Source organism: Lonchura striata, chromosome 32, assembly GCF_046129695.1.
Source record: "Lonchura striata isolate bLonStr1 chromosome 32, bLonStr1.mat, whole genome shotgun sequence".
NCBI lineage: Eukaryota > Metazoa > Chordata > Aves > Passeriformes > Estrildidae > Lonchura > Lonchura striata.
Window position 1 is genome coordinate 3,465,172 of NC_134634.1, and position 15,340 is coordinate 3,480,511.

Below are 15,340 nucleotides of genomic sequence, written 5' to 3' on the forward strand. Positions count from 1 at the left end.
CTCTGGGGCTGGGGCAACCAACTTCCAGCCCTTGGCCACCTTCTCCACCGGCCTCAGGGATAAGTGGGGACAAAAACCCCACCCGTGGCCACCTTCTCCAGGGCCAGGACAAGGAACATCCATCCCTTTTCCAGGGCTGGGACACTGGGAAGCTGCAGCTCCAGCAGCCCCAAGGATCGGGGGGTTGGATCTGAGCCCCCAAAACACGAAGCACAAGAAGTCCAAAAGGATTTTGGGCAGGGGGAATCGGTGATGCCAGAGCAGGAGAAGAGGGTGGGGGGACAAACTGCCAGCAAAGCAAATCCCCCTCTGTGATGGGCCGGGTCCTGCTGACCCCTCCCCAACGCTGGGAACAGGGGGAGGGTGCCAGGCTCGGGGTCCCGCAATTCCCATCCCAAATATCCCGACTAAAACCTGGCTGCTTGGGTGAGATCCCAGCCTGGGTCGGCACAACACGCCCGAACATGCACGGGCAGCCCCGGGCACGGTCCGTGTGCCCGGGTACCACACAGGAGGCCCTGAAAGGACAAAGAAATACTCACAGACAAAAGGCAATTTGGCCCCACTCCTCGGACTGGGGGGAGAGAAGCTCGCTCCAAACACTTTTCGCAAAGCGGTGGGTGTGTCAAAAAAAAAAAAAAGGGATCAAAGGGAAAAAAAAAAAAACAAAAAAGAGAAAAAAAAGGAAAAAAAAAAAAGAGGGGAAAGTGGAGGCATGTGACTGAAAAGCGTGGAAACCCAGCGGTCTGCTCACAGAATCCTAAACAGCCCCGTGGGATTAGGTGACGTGTGATGCTAAGACAATTTGAAAGCTTCCTGGGAAGTTGCTGTTTTCTGGGATCGCCAAGGGAAGACGGCAAGATCCAGGGAAAGCCTTGGCAAAGATCCCCTGGGAGAGGCTCAGCCCTGCCTGCGGCTCACGGGAGAAGGGGGAGGCTGGAGTGGGCTGCTCCAGGACCTGCTGCCTCGGCTCCCAGGGAAGGGAACCCCACAAAACCCTTCCCCGGCACCCCCAGGTTAGGTGAGAGAACGCTCAGAGTGCTCCAAAATCCCTGACAACACCCAGGGTGGTGAACCCTGGCAACGCCCAGGATCCCTGTCCACAACACCCTGCCAAAATTCCTGCCGGAATTTCTGCCTCCCTGCTGCCCAGTCCAGGGGGCTGTCACCAGCAGCCAGCCACATCTCCCAAACCCAGCAGTGCCCCACCCATCTTATCCCAAAATTTTGGCAGCAACCTCCGGCTCCAGCTGCCCACGGGCACGGAACAGCCAGGGGTGGGCGATGCCCAAAGCCACGCACCCACCGTGGGACGGGGAGGTGGCACTGGGGGGCACCACGCTGTCCCCCCACACCCCAAACTGCTCGGCAAGGGCTGATTCCAGAGCTGGGAACAGGGAATGTGCCGTGGGCTGGGCAGCTGCAGGGTAGAAATCACCCCCTCCTCCTTTAACACTAGGCAGCTTTCCCAAGGATCAGCAGAGATAATTCCTCGGCTCTGAATCAGAATTCCCAAGGGAATTCCGCTGCACAGACTGGCTGCTCCAAGAGGAAGAGCCACAACAAGGGGCAGCACTTCCCCCACCTTCTCCCCGTTTTCCTCTGGGACTCCTTCAGCTTTGGGATGGAGCTGAAATCCTGAAGGAAAAGATGCTGTTAACATCCCTGGAGCCCTTTGGAGCTACCTCTGGCTGTCACCTTGGAAAACAGGGATGGATCCCAGCAATCTGCCTTCCAGGGAATTTGGTTGCAGGTAGGCAAGAGGTGGAAGAAAACAACAGGAAAAATCTGGGAAGAAAACAGGAGTGTAAAGGAAAACCAACCCAACCGTATCCTGAAGGGAAGGACCTGCTTTGGAAAGCTCAGGCTAACTCCAAATTGTGCCAAAGCCAACGACCCTAGTTGCCTGGTTTGACTGATTTTTGTTTTTTTAATCCAACCCCCTCCATCTCCGGCAGAGGTTTGACCTCTCGGGGAGGGCAGCTGGACAGCACAACACTCCCGGGATGCTCTAGCAGTTGGATCGGTTTCTAAACCAAAAGCAAAAAAAAAAAAAAAAAAAAAAAAAGGACATTTTTATATATATCGAACATAAATAAAAAAAAAAAAAAATTACAAAATGGTCGCTTTCTTACAGAACGGATGCGGACTGGATTTATGGACGTGCCTCCAGGTGAAGTTGGTTTCTCCCCTTGCCCCCACCCCGCCCCGATTATAATAAATAAATAAAATCCATGGAGTTTTGGATCCGCTGGCGGCCTTACTGGGCAAGTTTCTTGCCCGTGCCGTTCTTGTCGGCCGAGTTGGAGCTCAGCAGGCTGCCGGGGCCGTCCGAGTGCAGCGAATCCTTGCGCGGCGGCATGCGCTCGTTGATGCGGTCCAGCCCCCGCGCCTCCTCGAAGCTGCGGATCTTGTGCTGCGGCGAGAAGCCGCGGATGGCTGCGGAGGGAAGGGAACACAGGGAGCGGCGCTCAGCGGCCGAGCCGGCCCCGAGGAGCCCTCCAGCACACGCCAGACACCGACCGCGACACGCGCAGGGCACGGGAAGCACCTGTCTGGATTTGGGGATTGCTCGCCGGGAAGGTTTCTCGGCGCTGCCAAAGCTTTGCCGAGGCCAAGTTGAGGATTTGCTCTGCATCATAAGAGTTTTGGGTTTTAGGGAGGTTTAGGATTTGCTCTGCTCCCTAAGAGGAGTTTTGGTTTTAGGGAGGTTTAGGATTTGCTCTGCTCCCTAAGAGGAGTTTTGGTTTTAGGGAGGTCTAGGATTTGCTTAGGATTTGCTTACTTCTTAAGAGGAGTTTTTTTCCCTTTTTTTTTTTAGGGAAGTTTAGGATTTGCTCTGCTCCCTAAGAGGAGTTGTGGTTTTAGGGAGGTTTAGGATTTGCTCTGCTCCCTAAGAGGAGTTTTGGTTTTAGGGAGGTTTAGGATTTGCTTTGCCCCCAAAAAGGAGGGTCTTGTTTTTAGAGAGGTTTAGAATTTGCTCTGCTCCCCTAAGAGGAGTTTTGGTTTTAGGGAGCTTTAGGATTTGCTCTGCTCCCAGAAAGGAGGGTCTTGGTTTTAGGGAGGTTTAGAATTTGCTTAGGATTTGCTTACTTCTTAAGAGGAGTTTTTTTCCCTTTTTTTTTTAGGGAAGTTTAGGATTTGCTTTGCTCCCTAAGAGGAGTTTTGGTTTTAGGGAGGTTTAGGATTTGCTCTGCTCCCTAAGAGGAGTTTTGGTTTTAGGGAGGTTTAGGATTTGCTCTGCTCCCTAAAGACGAGTTTTGGTTTTAGGGAGGTTTAGGATTTGCTCTGCTCCCTAAGAGGAGTTTTGGTTCTAGGGAGCTTTAGGATTTGCTCTGCTCCCTAAGAGGAGTTTGGGTTTTAGGGAGGTTTAGGATTTGCTCTGCTCCCTAAGAGGAGTTTTGGTTTTAGGGAGGTTTAGGTTTTGCTCTGCTCCCAAAAAGAAGGGTCTTGGTTTTAGGGAGGTTTAGGATTTGCTCTGCTCCCAAAAAGGAGGGTCTTGGTTTTAGGGAGGTTTAGGATTTGCTCTGCTCCCTAAGAGGAGTTTTGGTTTTAGGGAGGTTTAGGATTTGCTCTGCTCCCAAAAAGAAGGGTCTTGGTTTTAGGGAGGTTTAGGATTTGCTCTGCTCCCTAAGAGGAGTTTTGGTTTTAGGGAGGTTTAGGATTTGCTCTGCTCCCTAAGAGGAGTTTTGGTTTTAGGGAGGTTTAGGATTTGCTCTGCTCCCTAGGAAGAGTTTTGTTTTTAGAGAGGTTTAGGATTTGCTCTACTTCTTAAGAGGAGCTTTTTTCCTTTTTTTTTTTTTTTTAGGGAGGTTTTAGGATTTGCTCTGCTCCCTAAGAGGAGTTTTGGTTTTTGTTTTAGAGAAGTTTAGGATTTGCTCTGCTCCCTAAGAGCTTTTCATGGAAGCAAGCAATGGATTGGGTTGGGAGATTAAAATCATCCAGTTCCTCTATGCCAGGTTCCAGGGATGGGGCAGCCACAGCTTTTCTGGAAATTCCATCCTGCCACCCTCACAGGGAAGAATTTCCTCCCAATATCCCAAACCTCCCCCTCTTTTAATAGAATAGTAGGAACTTGATAAACCAGACAAGTGCTTGCTGTCCCCAGAGAGTGAAATCTCAGGAAAACTTCAAAGCTGAAAAACACGACACTAAAAAATAACAATTAAAAACTAAAATAAAAACTTAAAAAAAAAAAAAAAAGGGCAAAACCCAGAACGACAGAACAAAGACACCACCACAAGGCTCTGAACTCCGACACAAACCACACACTGCAACACCAGGAGAGGGAACAGCTAGTCCTTGGATCACAAAGGCAAAATTCTTGCATGACCAGGAGACACACGGGCAGATTTGGGAGGGATGAATCCCACTGAGGAATTTCACGTCCCTGTTCCATCCCTTGCCCTGATGACACGGACCAAATGTGAAACTCCTTTGTGCTACGGAGAATTTAAGGAAAAGGAGGCTGTGCCAAATCTTTTACAAGGACTTGGCTGGCTCACAAACAACTTCCCTCTGTAAAGCTGCGTGGCCTCGCTCGGCATCGAGGAAAAATCCTCATGGATCTGTCATTCCTACACCCTACAGGCAGAGAATTGCCTCTCCACCTTGGCCTACCTGTGGGGAAGGCAGGGATTACACCAGCACCACAAAATCCTGTTTTTTATGGGTTTTGATGATGCTGGCAGATTGCAGGACCTCAAGCCCAAGGTCTCGAGCCACCTCAGCAGGAACCGCTTTGGCAACTCCAAATTAAAGGTATTCCACTAAGGAATAAACTGTTCGAGCTGAAACAGCCTTGAAGCAAACCCCTGGGTGTTTTTTCTGCCTCGTCCTCCCCCACTTCTGGTGATGCAAGAGTAAAAAGCTTCCGTTAAGGGCTGGTAAAGCTCTTTAAAATGAGCGCACGCACACACGGAGATGATTTGAGTCTCTCGCCGGGTTCTAGCCATACCTTCCCGTGCCTCTACCGCTTCTACTGTGGCTGCAATACAGAAGAACAGTGGCATGCAGAAATGAAGACAGGGAAAAAAAAACAAAAAAACAAAAAAACAAACCGAAACAAAACAAAAAAACAGGAAAAAAAAAAAAAGAAACAAAAACAGAGTGACAGTGAGTGATCCGACATCATGGCTGCGACGCAGAGCCCGCGGCCCCCCAGCCCCGGTGGTGCCAAACGAGTGGTGAGAGGGGAGAAAAAGGTGACAAGAGGTGGAGAGGAAGGGGGAAAGGGGGGTCCCGAGGGCTCAGGGGAGTCTCCTTTCCTCTGGATTGATCTGATGGAAGAACAGAGGAGCAGAGAGCGGGGGGCTTCCTGCTGTGTGCACTGGACAGGGACAAGCTGGGACTGAGCCGTGGATCTGCTCCCGGCTGGGTGGCTCCAGGCCACCTCCAGATGATTCCAGTGATGGGGAATTCACCCTGCAGCACACAGAAGGGATCCCAGGGGATGTTTTGGAGCAGTGGGAAGGAGAGGGGCTGCCTGATTTCCAGGGAAGGACAAGCAGCAGGGCTGCTCCGTTCCTGGTGCCTTGAGTTCTGAGAGAAAATCAGGCTCAAAATCCAGTTTGGCTTCAGCTCCACCTCCTGAAAGTGTTACCAAGCAACAAGGCACCACAGAGCTGAGCAATGTCCCCCTTCCTAAATCTGCTGCAGCAACATCCAAGGTTTGGTAGGCCCTGCCTCAACATCTGGAAGGACGCCCTTCCCTGGAGCAGATTCTCTGGATTTTAGCCTCAAAACTGCAGGTTTTTTTTCACTTTGGACACAATGCAGAGGCCACGTGGTCCTCGGGAGGCCACGGAGGAAGGATGGAGCTGTGGCCGCACAGCTCTGCCCCAGATTCTGTGACTTTGTTCAGCTGATTTTGCCAAGCCCTGCTGGAAAAGGCTGGGGAGAGGCTCAGGAGGGCAGGGCCCCCTCTCACTGCAGCCCTGTTTCCCTTTCTTGAGGTGCACAGGCACCCCAAAACGGGGGCAGCACCCCCTCCTCCTCACCCAGCAGACGGGGCTCCCAAAAATTCACCGGGAGCGTGAAGGGATGTGCAAAACGGGAAAGGGTGGGAGGATGGGGAAAAAGGGGAGAGAAAAGGGTCAGGAGAGGGAAAAGGGAGTGGAGAAGGGGGAAGGACAAGGAAAAGGGAAAGGACAGGGAAAGGGGAAAGGACAGGGAAAGGGGAGTGGGAGAAGGGGGAAGGACAGGGAAAAGGGGAAAGGACAGGGAAAGAGGAAAGGACAGGGAAAAGGGGAAAGGACAGGGAAAAGGGGAAAGGACAGGGAAAGGGGAGTGGGAGAAGGGGGAAGTACAAGGAAAGGGGAGTGGGAGAAGGGGGAAGGACAGGAAAAGGGGAAAGGACAGGGAAAAGGGAGTGGGAGAAGGGGGAAGTACAAGGAAAGGGGAGTGGAGAAGGGGGAAGGACAGGAAAAGGGGAAAGGACAGGGAAAAGGGAGTGGGAGAAGGGGGAAGGACAAGGAAAGGGGAAAGGACAAGGAAAGGTGAAAGGGAATGGGAGAAAGGGAAAGGACAGGGAAAGGGGAAAGTTTAGGGAAAAGGGGAAAGTTTAGGGAAAAGGGGAAAGGACAGGGAAAAGAGGAAAGGACAAGGAAAGGTGAAAGGGAATGGGAGAAAGGGAAAGGACAGGGAAAAGGGGAAAGGACAGGGAAAAGGGGAAAGGACAGGGAAAAGGGAGTGGGAGAAGGGGCAAGGACAGGGAAAGGAAAAAGGACAAGGAAAGGGGAAAGGACAGGGAAAGGGGAGTGGGAGAAGGGGGAAGGACAGGGAAAAGGGGAAAGGACAGGGAAAAGGGAGTGGGAGAAGGGGGAAGGACAGGGAAAGGAAAAAGGACAAGGAAAGGGGAAAGGACAGGGAAAGGGGAGTGGGAGAAGGGGGAAGGATAGGGAAAGGGGGAAAGGACAGGGAAAGGGGAGTGGGAGAAGGGGGAAGGACAGGGAAAGGGGGAAAGGACAAGGAAAGGGGAAAGGACAGGGAAAAGGGAGTGGGAGAAGGGGGAAGGACAGGGAAAGGGGTGAGGAGGGCAGGAGAAGCCGGGAGTTGCCGAGGGCAGCGGGGGGAGCCTGCAGGCGGCGGGCAGGGCGGGTAAGGCAGCAGCAAAGGCCCAGCTTGTTTGTTCTGTCCTGGGGAGAGGCTTATTTTGGGGGAGGGGAGATCCCTGGCACCCCTGAGAGAACCCCCTGAGAGGCGGAGGTGCTGGAGAACGTCACTGCATGACCCTGTGCTGTCGGGATACAGGGACAGAGCTGCTGCAACAGCCACCTTCCCACTCAGGCTCTGCTCCCAGAACTGGGGCGACGGGGCTGTGATGGTTTCTATAAAAACAGGGAAAAAATCCCCATCCTCCTCTGTGGGCAGAGAAATCCGTGAGCTTGGGAGCGATGCTGCATCCTCCCCGGGAGCAGGCAGTGGTATTTCCACGTTTCTGACTCGTGAACTATTTAATCCAGGCAATCCCCAGCCCAGACCTGGGGAGAGCTGCAGGAAATCCCCGTGTCCATGGGAAGGGGGAAGCTGGGGAGGTGCCAGGCTTCAAAGGCCGATGGCAGGGGAGGATTTAAACACTGGATTACAGGATTCTCTCTGGGATAGCTCATTCCCACTCGCCCTGGGAGTGGGAAGAATCAGATCCTTCGCTCTTTGCTGCTCCCTGAGCTGCTGAGGGAGGCAGTGAATTTGAGAAGAAACCTCCACAACTACCTCAAAACCCGAGAGGAGATTGTTCTGAACCACCCAGCCCTGGAGCAACCTCGTTCCTTTTTTGGGATTCATGGCTTGACAGGGGCAGACCGGGAGGGGTCTGGTTGAACGAAGAACAAACAAGCAGCTGTGTCACTGTCACATTCACACAGAGGCTGTCACACAGCAGCAGCACAGCGAGCTGAGGCAGAGGATGTGCACCATGCAGCGTTAGAAGGGAAATAAAGGATAAAAACTTGTTGCAGGAACAAACGATTAAGCGCCAAACATGCTTTAGGCGGGGTGCTGCTGGTTTTCTTCCTCGAGGGTACACGGGGACATCTCGGCATCTCTCCACACCCCCACCTACACCTCTGCTTGCTCCTGCTTGGGAATCCTTCCTCCCCACGGGCCTGAAGCCTGGCTGGGGTCCCCTGGCAGCCCCCAGGCCGCCCGTGGGAGCTGCTCCAGGGGATTTGGGGCAGGGGGAGTGCAGGGGCAGGGATACTCACCGGTCTGCAGGGTCTGCCTCCCCCCCGAGAGCACTCCCAGGGGCAGGGTACCTGTGGGGGTCAGGCCTTTGAGGGTCAGCACGCTCTCGCTCTCCTCCCTGCAGGGAAGAGCAGCACCAGTTACACACGGAGCAGGGCTGGGACTGGTCCGGGCAGGGCTGGGGTGTGTGGTGGGAGCCATGGATCGTGAGAATCATCCAGCCATGGGATCATTACAGACTTCCAAGGTCACCGAGTGCAACCGTCAACTGCCCACGTCCCCCAGTGCCACATCCACACAGCTGTTAAACCTCTCGGGGATGGGGACTCCCTTGGGCAATCCCTTCCATGCAGAAATTTCCCCTAATATCCAACCTGAACCTCCCCTGCTGCAGCTCTTTAGGTCATTTCCTCCCATCTGCCACTTGTTATTTGGGAAAAAAGACCAACCCCTGCCTGGCTACAACTTTTTTTCAGGCAAATGTGTCCTGGAGAGGCAGGAGAAACCACCTGGTTTATGAAGTTTTTCCCTTCTTTTTTTTCCTAACCAGTGTTCCCCTTTCACCCAGTCCCCTAATTAAACTCAGCTCCCAAACTAAGCCCAGTCCCCAAATTAAACTCAGCTCCCAGATGAAGCCCAGTCCCCAAATGAAGCCCAGTCCCTGACTAAAGCCCAGTCCCTGACTAAAGCCCAGTCCCTGACTAAAGCCCAGTCCCCAAATTAAGCTCAGTCCCCAGTTTAAACCCACTCCTCAAATTAAGCCCAGTCCCCAAAATAAGTCTGGTCCCAAAAATTTAGCCCAGTCCCCAAATTAAACTCAGTCCCCAAATTAAGCCCAGTTCCCAATTTAAGACCAGTCCCCAAAATTAAGCTCAGTCGCCAAAATTAAGCCCAGTCCCCAAAATTCAGCCCAGTCCCCAAATTAAGCCCAGAGCCCAATTTAAATCCAGACCCCAAATTTAGCCCAGTCCACAATTTAAACCCAGTCCCCAAATTAAACTCAGTCCCCAGTTTAAACCCAGTGCCCAAATTAAGCCCAGCACCCAAATTAAAACCAGTCCCCAAATTAAACCCAGTCCCCAGACTATGTCCAGTCCCCAGTTCAAGCCCAGTCCCCAGGTCAAGCTCAGCCCCCAGTCCAAGCCCAGTCCCCACTTTAAACCCAGTCCCCAGTTCAAGCCCAGTCCCCAGTTCAGTCCCAGTTCCCAGTTCAGGCCCAGTCCCCAGTTCAAGCCCATCCCCAGTTCAGGCCCAGTCCCAACTTTAAGCCCAGTCCCAACTTTAAGCCCAGTCCCCAGTTCAAGCCCATCCCCAGTTCAGGCCTAGTCCCAACTTTAAGCCCAGTCCCCAGTTTAAGCCCAGTCCCCAGTTTAAGCCCAGTCCCCAGTTCAGGCCCAGTCCCAACTTTAAGCCCAGTCCCCAGTTTAAGCCCGGTCTCTGGCCCATCCTCACCGAAGGACTGAGAAGACCCGTGCCATCTTCCCAATGGCTCTGATCTTATTCCTGATGATCTCCTTCCGCACCGTTGTCCCACCTGAGGGAGAGAAAAGAGCAAACAGCAGCGCGTTGGAGCCTCCCTGCTCTCCAGGGAAGGCCGGGATGAAGCACCTGCCTGACTCCAGGAAAAGAAATCATGGTTTTTACAGACTGACAGCTACACCGGAGAGAGAACGGTGCTGGAAGGATGGCATCAGGATGGCACCGGGATGGCAACACCAACGAGATGGCACACGGAACTCGAGAGGGCTGCAGAGAGGAGAACCACCACGGGACACGGACTCGGGGAGGCGGCGCTGGCGCTGGCCAGCCGGGCCCAGGCTGCACGGATGTGACACAAATGACTCAGCCATGAGGACGCGCTCGGCAAGGCAGGGCACGGAGGGGTCTGACGGCTGATGGGCACCGCTGGGCTCGCCCGCAGCGGCACGCAAGCATCAGCTTTGGCATCCAGGGAGCACGGGGAAGGGCTTGGCCCGAGCCTGGCAGCTCTGCTCTGACCCCACACGGACACAACGGGACAAGGGGGAGCTCCCTTTCCGCTCTACAGACACGGCGGGAGAGAGGAACAACAACAAAAATAAGCACGGAGGGAGCTGAAACCAAAGGGAAAATTCAGGTCGAAAGAGGGAACAAATCCATCTCCTCTCAGCTGAGATTCCTCACATGGCCCAGTACACGTCAGGACAGGGAAGCCAAACCCAGGGCTAACATGCACCATGGCTCAGCCATGCACTACGTGGCTGCATTCAGAATCGGGTAGAAACGTGACCCCCGTTTCTCAGAGTTCCTGGAGGAACGCAGAAGGGTTAAAAAACACATGGAGCTTATGTTAAAACTGAAAGGGGATGAAGAGACTGCCCCACTAGTCAGCTCTGGAAATCCACTTCAAGGATCTGGTGGCACAGGCAGTGATAATTAAGCTCGTAGCAAATTCTAGCTGGGTACCTTTCGGATAGCTTGAAATGTAGTGATCTTCAGGGAGAGGAGACACCAAGAAACAAGTAGATGAAGACAGAGATAGAAGAAACAAATTTAATTTTCATGGGAGGGAGGAAAGAAAAAAAAAAACCAAAAAAAAACAAAAAACAAAACGGGAATGCAATGGGATAAGCGGGTTAGAGTCTCCACCTGGGGCTGAGGCAGCTCAGGCCCCACTTCTCGCTGCCCCCCTCAGCTTCCTCAGGTCACCACCTCACTCCTGAGTCCCCCCAGAATCCAAACTGCTCATCAGCTCAACCACTGATTTGTCCCATTCATGCACAGCTTAAAACCAGGGCCAAAACCAGCGTTTTTGGGGAGGGGGTGACAGGAGAAGCCACTTTACAGAGGAGTTCACTGCAACAGATGAGAAGATTGGGTGGATATTTTGGTGCAGAAAATTTTGAATTAGGGGAAAAAAATAACCAGCAGCCTGTGTAAGGAGCAGGAAACCATTCCCAGAGTAGCTGGCAAGAATTGTCTGTCGCAGTGAATGTCATTTAATTTCTCTGTGACTGAACAGCAAAGGAGGAAAAAAAAAAAAAAAACAAAACACATTCCCTACCCAAAACTGCAAAGGAACTGGAGGCCCTGGCTGGGCATCCAGCTATAAATCAAGTGCTGCTCAGGCATGAGAGACCTTGCCCAGCCTTTCCCCCCGCTGTTCTCTGGTGCCAGCAGGGATATTTTACCTTCCAACGTCTCGTCGCCGTCCGAAATCAGCTCGTCGTCGGAGCAGATGTTGAGGATGTTCACCAGCATCTCGGTGACTGCAAGAGGCACAGACAGCGAGGTCAGAGAGGGTTTTGGAGGACCAGGGAAGGAGTTCAAGGTCGTCTGTCCCCTGCAAGTGGGAGCCTAAAGACACTTTTAGGCGCCAGAGCAGACGACACACGCTGCATCTTCTGCCAAGGAGGTGGATGCAGGCCAAGCACATCACAGAGGAACCAGACGTGGGGAAGGAGGTGCCAACATTCCTGCAGAACAGCCTGAGCTCCCTCAAGGTCCCCCCTCCCCATCCTCACCCACGCCACTGCCACCTGGCTCTGAGAAAGGCCGAATTTGGGGAGTGGGGGGGATTCGACCTTTGGTGCCTCAAAACCCTTTGGAAGTGGTGAGGGTGAAGCTGCATTTTGAACATACAAGAATGGGGTGGAATTTAAGCTCATCAGGAGAGGTAAAAATCCTTTTGGTGAAAAGCTGAGGCAAAGTCTTGGTCATATTTTAAGCTGCCTCGCCTTCTTCAGAATGAAATAAGCCTTGAAGTGAATGCTTCCTTTTTGGTGGGCAAAGAGCCAACAGGAATTTAAAATTCTTCTGCTGCAAACCAAGAGAAACATCTCCAAATTCTGAGGTGGGGCTACAGCACCCAAGATCAGCTCCACCAGCAATGCAGAAAGAGCAGGAAAAGAGTGTTTTATTGGTAAAAGCTTTTTCAAGCAGGTATCAACAGCTGTTTTTGCACTAATTAAATCCAGTAATGAAGACCTCTTTGAGGGTGAACTGCTCTCCTGTGCTACCTGGAGCTGCAACACTCTCCCAGCACCGTGGGACAGGTTTGTGACACTCAGGACAAGAGGAGCAGTCACTGGAGTTTGGAAGAGAAACCCAAATTTATCTCTCTTACCCTTTTCCCCTACGAAAGGCAAGGACCATGTGAAGACATCCATGAAGTTTGGAAGCCAGTAGGGGTGAGGGGAGCAGTTGAACTGCCTGATGTTCATGACGTTGTTTTCGTATTTCAGTACAGCAGCTGGGGGAGAAAAGGGAAAGAGGATAAATATCCATTTATTCCCACTTACAGAACCCTGGGATGGGCTGGATTTGAAGGGATCTTAAGGAGCAACCAGTACCACCCTTGTCATGGGCAGGGACACCTTCCACTATCCCAGGGTGCTCCAAGCCCCTCCAATCTGGCCTTGGGCACTTCCAGGAATTCAGGGGCAGCCACAGCTCCTCTGGGATTTCCATCCCAGCCCCTCACCACCTTCACAGGGAGAAATTCTTCCCCAAAATCCCATCCATCCCTGCCCTCTGGCAGTGGGAAGCCATTCCCTGTGTCCTGTCCCTCCATCCCTTGTCCCCAGTCCCTGCCCAGCTCTCCTGGAGCCCCTCCAGGCTCTGGCAGGGGCTCTTAAAGTCTCCCTGGAGCCTTTTCCTCTTTCATCCCCAGCTCTCCCAGCCTGGCTCCCTCTGGAAGTGTTAAAAAACCTTCATTATCAACATCTCGCTACTCTCTTGTAGAATCAAGCTACCAGCTCTCCAAAACGAGAAGTTTTAAACCATATTTTTTTGGTTTGCTCAGGTTGCTTCTCAGCTTAGAACAGTGAAGCTCAAACAGAGCCAAGATCTGAAGTGAGGGGTGAAAAACCCCACAGCTGGAGAAAATTCCACCAGGATCCCCACGGTTTAGGGGCAGAGGGAAGGGGAAAGCTTTCCTACACCATCAGCTTCTGTGGGATGGCAGCATCCATCAAAAGGGCTCCATTCTCCTGTGGCTGGGAATGAAAGCTTTATTCCAGGCCTTATGACTCCACAGTTAATTGCCACAGTAACACATTAAGTCAACCACTTCAGCTCAGCACACAAAGCTCTCTTTCATTCCAGGCACAAGAATGCGACTGGAGGAGAGGGTTTTGTAGCAAAAAGAGTGTGTTTTTTGTATCCAAACCAGCGTGGTGGCAGCTGGAGAAGGGCAGGGGTTGTCCCTCTGTGCTGGGCACTGGGGAGGTGCCTCGAGGGCTGTGTCCAGCTCTGGTCCCCACTGAGACATGGAGGGGCTGGGGGGAATCCAGGGCAGGGAACAGGGATGGGAAAGGGTCAGGAGCACCAGGAGAGGCTGAGGGAGCTGGGAAGGGGCTGGAGAATTCCTGAGGGAGCTGGGAAGGGGCTGGAGAATTCCTGAGGGAGCTGGGAAGGGGCTGGAGAGTTCCTGAGGGAGCTGGGAAGGGGCTGGAGAGTTCCTGAGGGAGCTGGGAAGGGAATGGAGAGTTCCTGAGGAGCTGGGAAGGGGCTGGAGAGTTCCTGAGGGAGCTGGGAAGGGTCTGGAGAATCCCTGAGGGAGCTGGGAAGGGGCTGGAGAGTTCCTGAGGAGCTGGGAAGGGGCTCAGCCTGGAGCAAAGGGGGATCAGGGGGGACCTTGTGGCTCTGCACAGCTCCTGCCAGGGACAGGAGGAGAGGGAACGGCCTCAGGCTGGCCAGGGCAGGCTCAGGGTGGAACCAGCAGGAATTTCCCCATGGAAAGGGAGCTCAGGAGCTGGAACTGCCCAGGGAGGTTTGGATCCCCATCCTGGAGGTGTCCATGGAACTCCTGGAAGTGACACTGAGTGACCAGGTGGGGATCAGGCACAGGTTGGGTATTGGAGCTCTTTTCCAATTGAATTATCCTGGGATTTTGGGAGAGCAGAGTGGGAGAGGGATTTCCTGACCCTGCCCAGGAGCAGCAGAGCCCTGGCCTTACCCTTGTTGTTATAGACATCTAAGTAATTTGGTGCAGAGAAGATTGTGATTAACGAGGGAAAGCCCGTGGTCTGGCTCTTCCTGTACATTCGGTACCTGCAGAACAAAAACAGAGCACGACTTAAACCTGGCCTAGCCCAGCCCAACCCTGCCCAGCATCGAGTTAAACCTGGCCTGGCCCAGCCCAAATGCTGCCCAGCATTGAGTTAAACCTGGCCTAGCCCAGCCAAAACCTGCCCAGCATTGAGTTAAACCTGGCCCAGACCAAACCCTGCCCAGCATCGAGTTAAACCTGGCCTGGCCCAGCCCAAATGCTGCCCAGCATCGAGTTAAACCTGGTCTAGCCTAGTCCAAACCCTGCCCAGCATTGAGTTAAACCTGGCCTAGCCCAGCCCAACCCTGCCCAGCATCGAGTTAAACCTGGCCTGGCCCAGCCCAAATGCTGCCCAGCATTGAGTTAAACCTGGCCTAGCCCAGCCAAAACCTGCCCAGCATTGAGTTAAACCTGGCCCAGACCAAACCCTGCCCAGCATCGAGTTAAACCTGGCCTGGCCCAGCCCAAATGCTGCCCAGCATCGAGTTAAACCTGGTCTAGCCTAGTCCAAACCCTGCCCAGCATTGAGTTAAACCTGGCCTGGCCCAGCCCAAACCCTGCCCAGCATCGAGTTAAACCTGGCCTAACCCAGCCCAAACCCTGGGCTGCAGCACTTACCCAGCATCCTGGGCTTCGTGAGCTCGGATTACGGATAACAAACTATTGTTCTGCAAAAATTCACACACTGCAGGATAACTGGAAAACAAAAAAGGGAGGAGAACTCAGCTGGGAGCTCGGGTGGTCTTGGTTTCAGGGAGCAGCCACTTGTAGAACACAGCCAGTTTTCGTCCAGCACCCCAAAATTATGTTTTATTCAAAAATTATTCAAATTGTCTATTTTTATTCAAAAATTAATTGCAAAGGTTCTGTTAAACCCTCCCTATAAGCAGACTGTCAGCACAAATCCTTCTTTTTTTAGCAAGGAAAGATTATTTCTTAGAGATGCAGAAAACCACTCACAGGGCCAGTCCAAAGAAGCATCTCTGCTGCTTGAGACCCCAGGTCTACAAAATAACTTATCCAAAGACAACTCAATATTCAAATTTATTCAAAGACAGCTCAATATTCAAAGACAACTCAATATTGAAACTTATCCAAAGACAGCTTAACATCCAGAGAAGCGAA

General features: G+C 52.7%; 1 protein-coding gene across 4 annotated transcripts in view; it reads right to left on the minus strand.

The window, feature by feature from the left end:
* Window positions 1–2,123: 2,123 nt before the first annotated feature.
* The window catches only part of PPP3CC (protein phosphatase 3 catalytic subunit gamma), a 41,283-nt gene continuing 28,066 nt past the window's right edge, over window positions 2,124–15,340 (minus strand). Inside the window, exons 7-14 of one of the 4 annotated variants that reach the window (XM_077789251.1) lie at window positions 14,834–14,911; window positions 14,123–14,217; window positions 12,290–12,415; window positions 11,355–11,432; window positions 9,637–9,718; window positions 8,205–8,302; window positions 4,958–4,987; window positions 2,124–2,439 (exon numbers count right to left, since the gene is read on the minus strand). In XM_077789251.1, the coding sequence (XP_077645377.1) occupies window positions 2,261–2,439; window positions 4,958–4,987; window positions 8,205–8,302; window positions 9,637–9,718; window positions 11,355–11,432; window positions 12,290–12,415; window positions 14,123–14,217; window positions 14,834–14,911 (766 nt within the window). In that variant the 3' untranslated portion in view covers window positions 2,124–2,260. Of the gene's footprint in view, window positions 2,440–4,915; window positions 4,988–8,204; window positions 8,303–9,636; window positions 9,719–10,531; window positions 10,657–11,354; window positions 11,433–12,289; window positions 12,416–14,122; window positions 14,218–14,833; window positions 14,912–15,340 lie in introns of those variants that run through there. The other 3 variants (XM_077789250.1, XM_077789252.1, XM_077789253.1) reach the window with 3 other exon arrangements.